Source organism: Nerophis lumbriciformis, linkage group LG33 (assembly GCF_033978685.3).
Source record: "Nerophis lumbriciformis linkage group LG33, RoL_Nlum_v2.1, whole genome shotgun sequence".
Taxonomy (NCBI): Eukaryota; Metazoa; Chordata; class Actinopteri; order Syngnathiformes; family Syngnathidae; genus Nerophis; species Nerophis lumbriciformis.
In genome coordinates, this window is record NC_084580.2 from 25,325,525 (window position 1) to 25,342,500 (window position 16,976).

A 16,976-nucleotide genomic window follows, 5' to 3' on the forward strand; every position below is an offset into this window, starting at 1 on the left:
AAGGAGAAACTATACTCATCTGAAAGGAAGAAGAGGAGGAATCATGCTCATCTGACAGGAAGAAGAGGAGGAATCATGCTCATCTGAAAGGAAGAAGAGGAGGAATCATGCTCATCTGAATGGAAGAAGAGGAGAAACTATACTCATCTGAAAAGAAGAAGGAGAAACTATACTCATCTGAAAGGAAGAAGAGGAGGAATCATGCTCATCTGAAAGGAAGAAGAGGAGGAATCATGCTCATCTGAAAGGAAGAAGAGGAGGAATCATGCTCATCTGACAGGAAGAAGAGGAGAAACTATACTCATCTGAAAGGAAGAAGAGGAGGAATCATGCTCATCTGACAGGAAGAAGAGGAGGAATCATGCTCATCTGAAAGGAAGAAGAGGAAGAATCATGCTCATCTGAAAGGAAGAAGAGGAGGAATCATGCTCATCTGAAAGGAAGAAGAGGAAGAATCATGCTCATCTGAAAGGAAGAAGAGGAGGAATCATGCTCATCTGAAAGGAAGAAGAGGAGAAACTATACTCATCTGAAAGGAAGAAGGAGAAACTATACTCATCTGAAAGGAAGAAGGAGAAACTATACTCATCTGAAAGGAAGAAGAGGAGGAATCATGCTCATCCGACAGGAAGAAGAGGAGGAATCATGCTCATCTGACAGGAAGAAGAGGAGGAATCATGCTCATCTGAATGGAAGAAGTGGAAGAATCATGCTCATCTGAAAGGAAGAAGAGGAGGAATCATGCTCATCTGAAAGGAAGAAGAGGAGGAATCATGCTCATCTGACATGAAGAAGAGGAGGAATCATGCTCATCTGAAAGGAAGAAGAGGAGGAATAATGCTCATCTGACAGGAAGAAGAGGAGGAATCATGCTCATCTGAAAGGAAGAAGAGGAAGAATCATGCTCACCTGAAAGGAAGAAGAGGAGGAATCATGCTCATCTGAAAGGAAGAAGAGGAGGAATCATGCTCATCTGACAGGAAGAAGAGGAGGAATCATACTCAAGAGGAGCAATCACACTCATCTGAAAGGAAGAAGAGGAGGAATAACCTCATCTGAAAATAATAAGAGGAGGAATCACACTCATCTGACAGGAGGAAGAGGAGGAATTACACTCATCTGAAAGGAAGAAGAGGAGAAACTATACTCATCTGAAAGGAAGAAGAGGAGGAATAACCTCATCTGAAAATAATAAGAGGAGGAATCACACTCATCTGACAGGAGGAAGAGGAGGAATCACACTCATCTGAAAGGAAGAAGAGGAGAAACTATACTCATCTGAAAGGAAGAAGAGGAGAAACTATACTCATCTGAAAGGAAGAAGAGGAGGAATCATGCTCATCTGACAGGAAGAAGAGGAGGAATCATGCTCATCTGAAAGGAAGAAGAGGAGAAACTATACTCATCTGAAAGGAAGAAGAGGAGGAATAACCTCATCTGAAAATAATAAGAGGAGGAATCACACTCATCTGACAGGAGGAAGAGGAGGAATCACACTCATCTGAAAGGAAGAAGAGGAGAAACTATACTCATCTGAAAGGAAGAAGAGGAGAAACTATACTCATCTGAAAGGAAGAAGAGGAGGAATCATGCTCATCTGACAGGAAGAAGAGGAGGAATCATGCTCATCTGAAAGCAAGAAGAGGAGAAACTATACTCATCTGAAAGGAAGAAGAGGAGGAATCATGCTCATCTGAAAGGAAGAAGAGGAAGAATCATGCTCATCTGAAAGGAAGAAGAGGAGGAATCATGCTCATCTGAAAGGAAGAAGAGGAGAAACTATACTCATCTGAAAGGAAGAAGGAGAAACTATACTCATCTGAAAGGAAGAAGAGGAGGAATCATGCTCATCTGACAGGAAGAAGAGGAGGAATCATGCTCATCTGAAAGGAAGAAGAGGAAGAATCATGCTCATCTGAAAGGAAGAAGAGGAGGAATCATGCTCATCTGACAGGAAGAAGAGGAGGAATCATGCTCAACTGACAGGAAGAAGAGGAGGAATTATGCTCATCTGAAAGGAAGAAGAGGAGGAATCACACTCATCTGAAAGGAAGAAAAGGAGGAATCACTCAACTGACAGGAGGAAGAGGAGGAATCACACTCATCTGAAACAAAGAAGAGGAGGAATCACACTCAACTGACAGGAGGAAAAGAAAGAATCACACTCATCTGAAAGGGAGAAGAGGAGGAATCATGCTCATCTGACAGGAAGAAATGGAGGAATCATCCTCATCTGAAAGGAAGAAAAGGAGGAATCACTCATCTGACAGGAGGAAGAGGAGGAATCACACTCATCTGAAACAAAGAAGAGGAGGAATCACACTCAACTGACAGGAGGAAGAGGATAAATCACACTCATCTGAAAGGGAGAAGAGGAGGAATCATACTCATCTAAAAGGAAGAAAGGGGGAATCATGCTCATCTGACAGGCGGAAGAGGAGGAATCACGCTCATCTGAAAGGAAGAAGAGGAGGAGGAATCATACTCATCTGAAAGGAAGAAGGGGAATCGCACTCATCTGACAGGAGGAAGAGGAGGAATGACACTCATCTGAAAGGAAGAAGAGGAGGAATCACTCATCTGACAGGAGGAAGAGGAAGAATCACACTCATATAAAACAAAGAAGAGGAGGAATTACACTCAACTGACAGGAGGAAGAGGATAAATCACACTCATCTGAAAGGGAGAAGAGGAGGAATCATACTCATCTAAAAGGAAGAAGAGGGGGAATCATGCTCATCTGACAGGCGGAAGAGGAGGAATCACGCTCATCTGAAAGGAAGAAGAGGAAAAGGAATCATACTCATCTGAAAGGAAGAAGAGGAGGAGGAATCATACTCATCTGAAAGGAAGAAGAGGAGGAGGAATCATACTCATCTGAAAGGAAGAAGAAGGGGAATCACACTCATCTGACAGGAGGAAGAGGAGGAATCACACTCATCTGAAAGGAAGAAGAGGAGGAATCACACTCATCGGAAAGTAAGAACAGGAGGAATCACACTCATCTGAAAAGAAGAAGAGGAGGAATCACACTCATCGGAAAGGAAGAAAAGGAATCACACTCATATGAAAATAATAAGAGGAGGAATCACACTCATCTGAAAGTAAGAAGAGGAGGAATCACACTCATGGCGTCCATGGAGCACACTTTTTCCAGGAGACTTGAATACTTCACAATAAAGTATTTGTATAAGAATACTTCACAAAGTATTTATATAAGAATACTTCACAATAAAGTGTGTATAAGAATACTCCAAAATAAAGTATTTTTACAAGAATACTTCACAATAAAGGATTTGTATAAGAATACTCCAAAATAAAATGTGTATAAGAATACTCAAAAATAAAGTATTTTTACAAGAATACTTCAAAATAAAGTATTTTTACAAGAATACTTCAAAATAAAGTATTTTTACAAGAATACTTCACAATAAAGTGTTTGTATAAGAATACTTCACAATAAAATGTTTGTATAAGAATACTTCAAAATAAAGTGTGTATAAGAATACTCAAAAATGAAGTATTTTTACAAGAATACTTCAAAATAAAGTATTTTTACAAGAATACTTCACAATAAAGTGTTTGTATAAGAATACTTCACAATAAAGTGTTTGTATAAGAATACTTCAAAATAATGTGTATACGAATACTTCAAAATAAAGTTTTTGTATAAGAATACTTCAAAATAAAGTGTTTGTATAGAATACTTCAAAATAAAGTGTATAAGAATACTTCAAAATAAAGTTTTTGTATAAGAATACTTCAACATAAAGCATGAATAAATGATGTAAATATATTTAATGAATGAAAAGTCACTCCTGTTACTTTAAGTCCACTTACTAAACATAAATATTCACTTTGTTCACTAAATGTCCATCAAAAGTAAGTCAACTTACTAAACATAAATATTCACTTTGTTCACTAAATGTCCATCAAAAGTAAGTCAACTTACTAAACATAAATATTCACTTTGTTCACTAAATGTCCATCTAAAGTAAGTCAACTTACTAAACATAAATATTCACTTTGTTCACTAAATGTCCATCAAAAGTAAGTCAACTTACTAAACATAAATGTTCACTTTGTTCACTAAATGTCCATCAAAAGTAAGTCAACTTACTAAACATAAATATTCACTTTGTTCACTAAATGTCCATCAAAAGTAGTCAACTTACTAAACATAAATGTTCACTTTGTTCACTAAATGTCCACAAAAAGTAAGTCAACTTACTAAACATAAATATCACCTTGTTCACTAAATGTCCATCAAAAGTAAGTCAACTTTCTAAACATAAATATTCACTTTGTTCACTAAATGTCCATCAAAAGTAAGTCAATTTACTGAACATAAATGTTCAGTTTGTTCACTAAATGTCCACCAAAAGTAAGTCAACTTACTAAACATAAATATCACCTTGTTCACTAAATGTCCATCAAAAGTAAGTCAACTTACTAAACAGAAATGTTCAGTTTGTTCACTAAATGTTCATCAAAAGTAAGTCAACTTACTAAACATAAATATTCACTTTGTTCACTAAATGTTCATCAAAAGTAAGTCAACTTACTAAACATAAATATCACTTTGTTCACTAAATGTCCATCAAAAGTAGTCAACTTACTAAACATAAATATTCACTTTGTTCACTAAATGTCCATCAAAAGTAAATCAACTTACTGAACATAAATATTCACTTTGTTCACTAAATGTCCATCAAAAGTAAGTCAACTTACTATACATAAATATTCACTTTGTTCACTAAATGTCCATCAAAAGTAAGTCAACTTACTAAACATAAATATTCACTTTGTTCACTAAATGTCCATCAAAAGTAAGTCAACTTACTAAACATAAATATTCACTTTGTTCACTAAATGTCCATCAAAAGTAAGTCCACTTACTAAACATAAATATTCACTTTGTTCACTAAATGTCCATCAAAAGTAAGTCAACTTACTATACATAAATATTCACTTTGTTCACTAAATGTCCATCAAAAGGAAGTCAACTTACTATACATAAATATTCACTTTGTTCACTAAATGTCCATCAAAAGTAAGTCCACTTACTAAACATAAATATTCACTTTGTTCACTAAATGTCCATCAAAAGTAAGTCAACTTACTAAACATAAATATTCACTTTGTTCACTAAATGTCCATCAAAAGTAAGTCAACTTACTAAACATAAATATTCACTTCGTTCACTAAATGTCCATCAAAAGTAAGTCAACTTACTAAACATAAATATTCACTTTGATATAAAAAGTCATGATGAAAAAAGTCATGATTATGATATAAAAATACATAATTAAAATATAAAGTCGAAATTATGAGATAAAAAAAGTTATTATGAGATAAAAAGTCATGATTATGATATAAAAAAAAAAAATCGAAATTATGAGATTAAAAAAGTCATGATTATGAGATAAAAAGTCACGATTATAATATAATTTTGACTTTTTATATCATAATCATGACTTTTTTTTTTTTTTACATCATAATTATAAAATGTTTATATTATAAAATAATGACTTTTTTTAATCTCATTATTTCGATTTTTTATCTCATAACCATGACTTTTTAATCTCATAATTATGATTTACCATTGAGGTATTATTTTCTCTGTTTACTGCCGTAAAAAAGGGTCTAGCATGTCCCAAAATCATCTTTTATTGTGTTGAAGGAATTGTCTTTTATTGTGTTGAAGGAATTGTCTTTTATTGTGTTGAAGTAATTGTCTTTTATTGTGTTGAAGGAATTGCCTTTTATTGTGTTGAAGGAATTGTCTTTTATTGTGTTGAAGGAATTGTCTTTTATTGTGTTGAAGGAATTGTCTTTTATTGTGTTGAAGGAATTGTCTTTTATTGTGTTGAAGGAATTGTCTTTTATTGTGTTGAAGGAATTGTCTTTTATTGTGTTGAAGGAATTGTCTTTTATTGTGTTGAAGGAATTGTCTTTTATTGTTTGGTGCGAGAGAAATAAAACTTGACAATGAAATGAAAAAAAAGGAACACAACAAGAGCGGAGCAGAGCGGGGGTGTTTCTAAAGAATTACAACAAATTAACCAACAAGCAGACATAACTAAGATGTTGTATTAGCACTTTAAAGAAAGATAAATGTGGTAATTTAGTAATTATATAAGTAAATTGCTGATATAATAGCAAAATAGTGAGTTATATGGTGTAGTTGTGTTTGGAACACCCCTCTACTAGACAATGGTTGAGTCCGCGGCGAGCTCAGGAGATTTGGCGCTCGAGTCTCTCCCGCCTAAGTCCGCCGCGCTAACGGCTCCTTGACCGCCCTTTTGCTGCTCCTAATGTCGGCTTGCGCCGCTTGAGCCGGCAGCCATGTGCGAGGAGGAGAACCAGGTCGCCGAGGAACTTTTCAAGGAGGTCAAATTCTACGTGGTGGGGGACATTGACCCGAAGGTGAGGCTGTGGCTGTTAGCTCGGCGGGGGCTAGCATGCTAACGGGCGCAGGCGCCGTTGACTTTCAACGGGCTTTAGCCGCGCGAGCTAACTAGCATGCTAACAAGCTATAGCGCCGTTGACTTTCAATGGGCTTTAGCCGCGCGAGCTAACTAGCATGCTAACGGGCTAACAGGCTTGTCAACTAAAAAGCAGCGCGCGGGTATTTTGAAGCGCAATGTTCGACACGACGCCACCATTTCGCGTTTTATCGTGGAAATAACTTCGCGCATGCGCAACTCTGCGTGGGGGGGACCGTGCGACATTTTGACACGTTTTAAAGTCATTTGCATCAACCTGTGACTGTCAACATTGTGATCCGTCGCGGACTCGCCGCCTTGCGCTTCCTGCCAAATAGTGAGTCCCTCATCCTTCTCATTATCAGCAGGTCAAAAAGTCGATAAAAAGATGACATTGTGAAGTTTTAGCGGGGAATATGATGACGTGTGCGCGTCACGTGACCCTGGCTTCATGAATAAACAAGCGATATTTTACAATAAAACCCCTTGTTTATCGCTGTCAATTGGTTCCGGGGCCTGACCGTGTTAAAATGAACAAAATAGTGGTTATGGAGTTATTTAATTCCGAACATGCATGACAACAATATGTTGCACGTCTGAAAAGGAGCAGGAAGAAGCAGAGCTTATTTATTCACGCCCATGTTGGTATCAGAGCAATCGGTAACAATTATTAAATACATAAATTACAATAATTAAATAATAATGTTCATGTGAATAAATAGTTGAGTATTTTATGGTTTACATTTAAAAGATGAATAAGATTATATTTGTAAAATGAAACAAAGTAGGAATCAAGAGAGGAATTTATGGCTCTCTGAAAATATTTATTATCAAGGAAAAACAATCATTAGTTAATTTTGTAGCTGTTTTTATTCAAGAAAATAATCATTACATGTTTTGTTTTGTACTGTCAAAGAAAAGCTTTATTTCAGGTATTTTTACTGTTTCTTATTACACAGGAAAAAAATAAATATTACACTTTGATACATTTTTTAAATATGTTACAAAACGATATTAGTTTTTGTTTACTGATTTTTATTAAGAAGGAAAACAATCATTATTACAGAGTATTTCCTTTATTGTTATTAGAAATCATTAATACAGTTTTTTTTTATTCAGGAAAACAATTGATATTACACTTTGACATTTTAAAAATATTTAGTATTTTTTTTACTGTTATTTAATAACAAGGAAAACGATCATTATTACAGGGTTTTTCCTTCATTGTTTTTTTTTATTATTGCCAAGGAAAACTATCAATACAGTTTATTTTTTACTGTGTATTAGTATTGTCAATGAAAACTCATTATTACAGAGATTTTTATTTGCTATTTTTATTATTGACAAGGAACGCTATCATTAATACAGTTTATTTTTACTGTTTTTTATTATTCAGGAAAACTATTATTATTATTACACTTTGAAATGTATTAAATATATAGTAAAACAATATTATTATACATTTTTTATTTATTTTTACTGTTTTATAATAACAAGGAAAACGATCATTACAGGGTTTTTCCTTCATTGTTTTTTTATTATTGCCAAGGAAAACTATCAATACAGTTTATTTTTTACTGTGTATTAGTATTGTCAATGAGAACTCATTATTACAGAGATTTGTATTTGCTATTTTTATTATTGACAAGGAAAGCTATCATTAGTACAGTTTCTTTTTACAGTTTTTTTTTATTATTCAGGAAAACAATTATTACACTCTGAAATGTATTAAATATATAGTAAAACAATATTATTATACTTTTTTTTAACTTTTATTTAATAACAAGGAAAACGATCATTATTACAGGGTTTTTCCTTCATTGTTTTTTTTATTATTGCCAAGGAAAACTATCAATACAGTTTATTTTTTACTGTGTATTGGTATTGTCAATGAGAACTCATTATTACAGAGATTTTTATTTGCTATTTTTATTATTGACAAGGAAAACTATCATTAGTACAGTTTATTTTTACCGTTTTTTATTATTCAGGAAAACAATTATTACACTTTGAAATGTATTAAATATATAGTAAAACAATATTATAAAACTTTTTTTTTTTTACTGTTATTTAATAACAAGGAAAACTATCATTATTACAGGGTTTTTCCTTCATTCTTTTTTTTATTATTGCCAAGGAAAACTATCAATACAGTTTATTTTTTACTGTGTATTGGTATTGTCAATGAAAACTCATTATTACAGAGATTTTTATTTGCTATTTTTATTATTGACAAGGAAAGCTATCATTAGTACAGTTTATTATTACAGTTTTTTTTATTATTCAGGAAAACAATTATTACAATTTGAAATGTATTAAATATATAGTAAAACAATATTATTATAATTTTTTTTTATTTTATTTTTTTACTGTTATTTAATAACAAGGAAAACTCATTATTACAGGTTTTTTCCTTCGTTGTTTTTTTTTAATTATTGCCAAGGAAAACTATCAATACAGTTTATTTTTTTACTGTTTATTGTTATTGTCAATGAAAACTCATTATTACAGAGTTTTTTTATTTTCTATTTTTATTATTGTCAAGGAAAACATATGTTTTACTTTTTTTCATTATTGTCAAGGAAAGCTATCATTAATACAGTTTATTTTTTATATATTTTTTTATCATTCAGGAAAACAATTATTACACTTTGAAATGTTTTAAATATATAGTAAAACAATATTATTATTAAATTTTTTTTTTTTTACTGTTATTTGATAACAAGGAAAACTATCATTATTACAGGGTTTTTCCTTCATTGTTTTTCATTATTGCCAAGGAAAACTATCAATAGTTTATTTTTACTGTTTATTGGTATTGTCAAAGAAAACTCATCATTACAGGGTTTTTTATTTGCTATTTTTATTATTGTCAAGGAAAACTATCATTAATACAGTTTTTTTTTACTGTTTTTATTATTCAGGAAAACAATTAATATTACACTTTGACATTTTTTAGATATATAGTAAAACAATATTTTTTTTACTGTTATTTAATAACAAGGAAAACTGTCATTATTATAGGGTTTTTTCATCTATTTTATTATTGCCAAGGAAAACTATCAATACAGTTGATTTTTTACTGTTTATTGTTGTCAATGAAAACTCATTTTTACAGTTTTTTATTTGCTATTTTTATTATTGACAAGGAAAACTATCATTAATACAAGTCATTTTTTACTTTTTTTCGTAATTGACAAGGAAAGCTATCATTATCACAGGTTATTTAATTTGCTGTTTTTATTATCGTCAAGGAAAACTATCATTATTACAGGTTATTTCATTTGCTATTTTTTCATTATTGTCAAGGAAAAAAATCAATACCGTTTTTTTAAGTGTTTATTGTTATTGTCCAGGAAAACTATCATTATCACGTGTTTTTTTACTGTTTTCATTATTATGGAAAACAATCATTGATACTGGGTTTTTTTTTATTATCAAGGAAAACTATCATTATTAGTTAAAAAAATAAATGTAATCAAGGAAAACTGTCATTATTAAAGGGTATTTAATTTGCTATTTTTATTATTGTCAAGAAAAACTCATTATTAGTTTTTTTATTTGCTGTTTTATTATTGTCAAGGAAAACTCAATACAGTTTTTTGTGTTTTTTTTACAGTTTTTTTTTTAATTATTGTCAAGGAAAACTTGTTATTACATGTTTTTTTTTACTGTTTTTATTATTACGGAAAACGATCATTGATACCGATGTCAAGGAAAACTATCATTGTTACAGGGTTTTTATTTGCTATTTTGTATTACTGTCAAATAAATATATCAATACAGTTTTTTTTAACTGTTTGTTATTGTCAAGGAAAACTATCATTAATGCAATTTATTTTTTACAGTTTTTTATTATTGCCAAGGAAAGCTATCATTATTAGGTTATTTTTTTTACTATTTTTTATTATTGCCAAAGAAAACTATCATTATTAGTAGTTTTTTTGTTTTTTTATACTGTTTTATGATTGTCAAGGAAAACTATCAATAGTTTTTTTTAATTTGTTTTTTATTATTGTCAAGGAAAACATCAATATTTTTTTTTATTGTTTTTTTATTATTGTCAAGGAAAACTATCAATAGTTTTTTTTTTATTGTCAAGGAAAACTATCATTAGTTTTTTTTACTGTTTTTATTATTCTCAAGGAAAACCATCATTAGAGAGTTTTTTATTTGCAATTTTTTATTATCGTCAAGGAAAACTATCAATACAGGTTTTTTTTTTAACTGTTATTGTTATTGTCAAGGAAAACTATCATTATTGCTATTTATTTTTTACTGTTTTTTATTATTGCCAAAGAAAACTATCATTATTTTTTTTTACTGTTTTTATGATTGTCAAGGAAAACTATCAATATTTTTTTTTAATTGTTTTTTATTATTGTCAAGGAAAACCATTATTAGTTTTTTTTTACTGTTTTTATTATTTTCAAGGAAAACCATCATTATTACAGAGTTTTTTATTATCGTCAAGGAAAACTATCAATACAGTTTTTTTTAACTGTTTTTTATTATCGTCAAGGAAAACTATCAATACAGTTTTTTTTTAAGTGTTTATTGTTATTGTCAAGGAAAACTATCATTGTTAGTTTTTTTTTAAAATTTTACTGTTTTTATGATTGTCAAGGAAAACTATCATTATTAGTTTTTTGACCATTTTTTTATATCAAGGAAAACTCATTATTACAAAGTTTTTTATTTGCTATTTTTTATTATCGTCAAGGAAAACTATCAATTCAGTTTTTTGTTATTGTCAAGGTAAACAATCATTATTACATTTAATTTTTTTTATCAATAAAACAATGATGTATCAGAATAATTGTAATTCATACAAAAAGTTCTCTGTTTTAAATTATTCTGAAGTATTAATTTAATTTAATTTTGATTGTGTTGTTATTGTAAACACATTTCCATGTTTTGACATCACTAGTTAGACTTTTCTTAGCAGCACTTAAATAACACAGAAGAAACAGACAAATAATAAAAATAGAATGCACCTTTGGCCAAAATGAATAAAAAATAAATAAATATGTATATAGAGACATACTGTAATAACTCGAAGTAAATAATGAAGATTAAAAAACAATTACAAACAAAAAATTAACTCAAAGCAGTCTTTTTCTCACAATGTGTTGACTTTTTTCTTATAAAATTGGGAAAAAATATATCATATCCTTTCTGTTTTCTGTAAAATGGCAATATTTTCTGCTCAAATTATGACTTTAATGTAAAATTATTACTTTTTAATGCAACATGGTAACACTTTTATAACAGTATTGCCATTTTTTGTGTTCTTGTAAAATAGTGACATTTTTTGGAGTAAAATTGTGACTTTTGTCATAATTCTGCCAAGTAAAATTAATATTATTATTATAGTATTGCCGAAATTTTCAAGTTTCCTTATAAAATTGTGACTTTTGTCATAATTTTGCCAAGTAAAATTCCGATTATTATTATAATATTGCTGAAATTTTCAAGTTTCCTTATAAAATTGTGACTTTTGTCATAATTTTGCCAAGTAAAATTCTGATTATTATTATACTATTGCTGAAATTTTCAAGTTTCCTTATAAAATTGTGACTTTTGTCATAATTCTGCCAAGTAAAATTAATATTATTATAATAATATTGCCGAATTTTTCAAGTTTCCTTATAAAATTGTGACTTTTGTCATAATTTTGCCAAGTAAAATTCATATTATTATTATAATATTGCCGAAATTTTCAAGTTTCCTTATAAAATTGTGACTTTTGTCATAATTTTGCCAAGTAAAATTCCGATTATTATAATATTGCCGAAATGTTTAAGTTTCCTTATAAAATTGTGACTTTTGTCATAATTTTGCCAAGTAAAATTCCGATTATTATTATAATATTGCCGAAATTTTCAAGTTTCCTTATAAAATTGTGACTTTTGTCATAAATCTGCCAAGTAAAATTAATATTATTATTATAATATTGCCAAAATGTTCAAGTTTCCTTATAAAATTGTGACTTTTGTCATAATTTTGCCAAGTAAAATTCAAATTATTATTATAATATTGCCGAAATTTTCAAGTTTCCTTATAAAATTGTGACTTTTGTCATAATTTTGCCAAGTAAAATTCCGATTATTATTATAATATTGCCGAAATTTTCAAGTTTTCTTATAAAATTGTGACTTTTGTCGAGTAAAATTACGACTCTTTTCATAAAATTGTCAACATTTCAGGCTTTTCTTGTAAAATGGCGACTGTTATTGAGGAAAATTCCTACTTTTATCACAATGTTGCACAAATGTCCAGTTTTTCTTGTCAAATGTTGACTTGCGTTGAGTAAAATTAGGACTTTTATCATAACACTGCCAACATTCTACCTTTTTCTTGTGAAATTGTCACCTTTTTCTTGTGAAATTGTCACCTTTTTCTTGTGAAATTCCAACTCATTTTTCACAACAAGCTTTTTTATGTTTGCATAGTATGTATATATTATTCATGTTCAAATCTTTACATACACTATATTGCCAAAAGTATTTGGCCACCTGCCTTGACTCACATATGACCTTGAAGTGCCTAACCCATAGGGTTCAATATGACCTTTTGCAGCTATTACAGCTTCAACTCTTCTGGGAAGGCTGTCCACAAGGTGGCCCACCATTCTTCCAAAAACGCATTGGTGCTCAGTCTCAGTCTCCGTCCTAACTGATCCCAAAGGTGTTGAGGTCAGGACTCTGTGCAGGCCAGTCAAGTTCATCCACATGGGTGTGTGTGTGTGTGTGTGTACAGGTGGTGCAGCTGTTGAAAGAGGGCAAGGGTAAAGAGGTGTCCTACAATGCTCTGGCTACTCACATCATTGCCGAGGACGGAGACAACCCGGAAGTGGGAGAATCTCGGGAAGTTTTCGACCTTCCCGTGGTCAAGGTGAGCCATCTAGGGCTCCCCAGACTAGCCTATTTACGGAAATGACGTTGCTTAGGATTTACAATATTTGTGTGTCAAAAAACTGACCTAAGTATGTTGATGTTTTCCAGCCTTCCTGGGTGATACTGTCAGTGCGATGTGGAGACCTGTTGCCGTATCCTTCCTGACACACTGATACCTGTGATCATAGGCCATTGACTGATATGTGTAATGATACATGTGATCATAGGCCAGATATGTGTAATGATACATGTGATCTTAGCTTCTAGACTTAGTAGAAATGTGATTATTGCCATAACCACTAACCCTCCAGAGTCACTGGCTTCTCTCCTGAATCTGGACAGATCTTCTTCGGAGTGACCGCCTGTCTTCCTCGGGTGAGTAAACGTGTGTCACTCCTGAACTCACTCTCCAATGCTACCTTTATGTCACTCTTCCAAATCACCATGTCATTATAGCAGTCTTTCCCATTAGATTCTTTTTTAATATAAGTGTTTGGGCCCACCCACAATGGGAAAGGGGGTAGGGGGAGGGGTGTATATTGTAGCGTCCCGAAAGAGTTAGTGCTGCAAGGGGTTCTGGGTATTTGTTCTGTTGTGTTACGGTGCGGATGTTCTCCCGAAATGTGTTTTGTCATTCTTGTTTGGTGTGGGTTCACAGTGTGGCGCATATTTGTAACTAAGGCCGCAGCTAACGATTATTTTTCTATCGATTAATCTATAGATTATTTTTTCGATTAATCGGTTAATCTATAGATTATTTTTTTCGATTAATCTATAGATTATTTTTCCTTTTACCGATTTTTTTTTTTATTTAACATGAAGATGAAAAACTAAATGTAGGCCAGTTTTTTCAAAAGGCATGACTTTTATTTACAAAAAAAAAAAAAAGTGACAACAACATGACAAAATATTCTGTAACAATGTAAACATTTAAAACTTTTAACATTTAACACAATTAAAAGTAGCTTATTTGCTTTTTAATGTGCAAATATAAAAGTAAACATCCGGTGCAAATCTTAATATTCTGCAATAGTATAAGCATTTCTAAAGTAAAAGTATTGCTTATTTTGCTTTAAAATGTGCAAACATCCAATACAAAAAAGTGCAAAACGAAATATTCTGTAACAGTGTAAAAGTATTGCTTGTTTTGCTTAATAACACAACAATGATAGTATGATTAAAGTGAAAGTGAATTGTTGGTTTGTACATAGTATATGTAACTGTTAATGTTGTAAAAGGTATTTGCACAACTAATTAATGTTAGCGTCTTTGTAAACACTGAACAGGCACGCCAAACGCGCCTCTCAGAGCGAAACAGTGTTTTAGTTTATGAATTTACAACGCAGATACAAATGACACATTCATGTTTTTGTGTAATGATGACAACGTATACTCAACGCGGACGATTGACTAGTTGATGGTGATGGCAAGAACGCTGTCGGGTGTTTTCTTTTCAAATGTTCCTTCATAGCCGTTGTGCTGCTATGATAGGCCATTTCCACTCAACACAGTGTGCATACAACAACTGTCAAGTGTTTTGCTTTTTTCGCTGTGCTTATCCCACACTTGAAGGGATGTACCAATGCTGAATGTGGCTTCTGGATTTCACTCAAAAGACCTGACCGTAGTTACTTTTTCCTTTTATTTTCCTTTAGTTTGCAACAGTTTTTCCAACAAAGAAACAGCTTATCTTTTCTTCTTTAGTCTGATTTTTAGCAGTCTTTAGCAGAGTTAGTAGATTTTAGTAGACTTTAGCTGTCTTTAGTAGCCTTTAGCTTCTTTAGTAGGTGAAAAACCTTTAAGGACAAAACACCACAAGATTAACATGCTGTTTAAAAAATCAATCAATTATCAATCCCATAATTTGCAATTATTAATTAGGCTATAAAACTCTTAACCATTAAACAAGTGCAAGAAAATGGACACATCTTTTCCCTTTAAGTTAAAACAGATTTTAAATAAATGGTCTCAACATAAATGCACCAAGATACATACCTGCCAACTACTCCGGTTTTCCCGTAATTAGTACGGTTGCAGTGATAAAAAATACGGTTTTTCATTAATTAAAAACATTTTTTTTTTTTTAAGTTTTATTCACGAAATCGCGTAACAAAAATGACAATCGACCTGCTTCCCGTAACTTCCTATCGAGCCATTCCGAATGCCATGTGCGAGGCTATTTATAGCACCGCTGCCAAGCACGAGGCACCAGTTGCCATTGTTTCCAAACGAGCGAACGATCATGGAATCAGCCGGAGAAAAATCGCAAACGAGTCTTAAACCGAAAAGAAAACTGCAGTCATTCCGTGAAGAATATTCAAAAGCCTATCCGGGAATAATTATCCGTTCCAAAAAGGGTGAAAACTAGGCGAATTGCACCTTGTGCAGACAAGATTTTTCGATCGGACACGGAGGAATTAGCGATGTAAAAGACCACGTTGGGACAAAAAAACACAAGTCTAATGCCGTTGCTAGCGATACAAGTGGAAAACTTTGGATTTTAGCCACAAAAAGGTAATGACACCAATGTTATCTATTGGAATTGTTTAGTACTGTTATACTGTTAAAAGTGTTGATACTATTTATGCTTTCAAGTCCAAGTTGAAGAAATCTTGTTAAATGTTGACAGCATAACTACCAAAATACTGAAGTATGTCCTTAATATTTTTGCAGTGCTATTTCTGTTGAAAAGTTCAAATGATTACATTAGAGATGTGATGTGCCACTTTTCAAGTGTCTGATGGCTTCAATTAATTTTCATTAATTTTTCAAATTTTGAATTCTTTTGAAAGGCTTACAAAAAAACTACATTTGAATTGTAATTCCATGCTATTGACAGGACTATTAATGTTAATGAAGTTAGCTTACCATGTTTACAGTATGATAATTGTGATAGAAATGTGAATTTTAGGCACAGAATATTTTTTACAATTGAACAAGGCAGTAGATTATACAAGCTTGGACAGAAAGTTAATAATGACACCAATTTTATTTTTTAAATGGAATTGTTTAGTACTGTTTTACCATTTGTTTACTGTAAAAAGTGTTTATACTTTCAATGAACAAATTGAAGTCTTGTGAAAGGTTGACAGGATAACTGGCATTAACTGTCAAAATAATTTCAAACTATTGAAGTTAGCTTACAGAATAAACATGTCAATCAACCCATATGATTTTTGCTGTAATATTTTTGTTTTGAAAAGTCACTGTGACTGATAGAAAAGTGATGGTTTTAGCAACATGTCTGAATGCTAATAATCATTTTGCGTCGGGGGGCGAAGCCTGAACCCCCCACCAGGACTTTGTCCTGGACCTACCGGGGCCTGCGGCCCCTGGACCCTGGCTACTAGGTTTTTATGATTTCAAAAGTTGGCAGGTATGAAGATACATATAAAATACATTTAAACCCAGAAACACAATAGATAAATGCAACAGAAAACCCAATATGTAAATACCGTATTTTCCGCACCATAAGCCGCCCTGGGTTATAAGCCGCGCCTTCAATGAACGGCATATTTCAAAACTTTGTCCACCTATAAGCCGCCCCGTGTTATAAGCCGCATCTAACTGCGCTAAAGGAATGTCAAAA

The 16,976-nt window shown here is 31.9% G+C and overlaps 1 protein-coding gene and 1 long non-coding RNA gene across 2 annotated transcripts in view; one reads left to right on the forward strand and one right to left on the reverse strand.

Annotated features, from left to right (window-relative positions):
* The first annotated feature begins 6,226 nt into the window (after positions 1–6,226).
* paxip1 (PAX interacting (with transcription-activation domain) protein 1) overlaps positions 6,227–16,976 on the forward strand; it is a 79,005-nt gene continuing 68,255 nt past the window's right edge. The window contains exons 1-4 of the mRNA XM_061928999.1: positions 6,227–6,429; positions 13,251–13,385; positions 13,496–13,539; positions 13,699–13,762. Of these exons, the coding sequence (XP_061784983.1) occupies positions 6,349–6,429; positions 13,251–13,385; positions 13,496–13,539; positions 13,699–13,762 (324 nt within the window). The 5' untranslated portion in view covers positions 6,227–6,348. The remainder of the gene's footprint in view (positions 6,430–13,250; positions 13,386–13,495; positions 13,540–13,698; positions 13,763–16,976) is intronic.
* The window catches only part of LOC133576013 (uncharacterized), a 48,174-nt gene continuing 44,389 nt past the window's right edge, over positions 13,192–16,976 (reverse strand). The window contains exon 3 of the long non-coding RNA XR_009811547.1: positions 13,192–13,259. This is a non-coding gene — a long non-coding RNA (uncharacterized lncRNA). The remainder of the gene's footprint in view (positions 13,260–16,976) is intronic.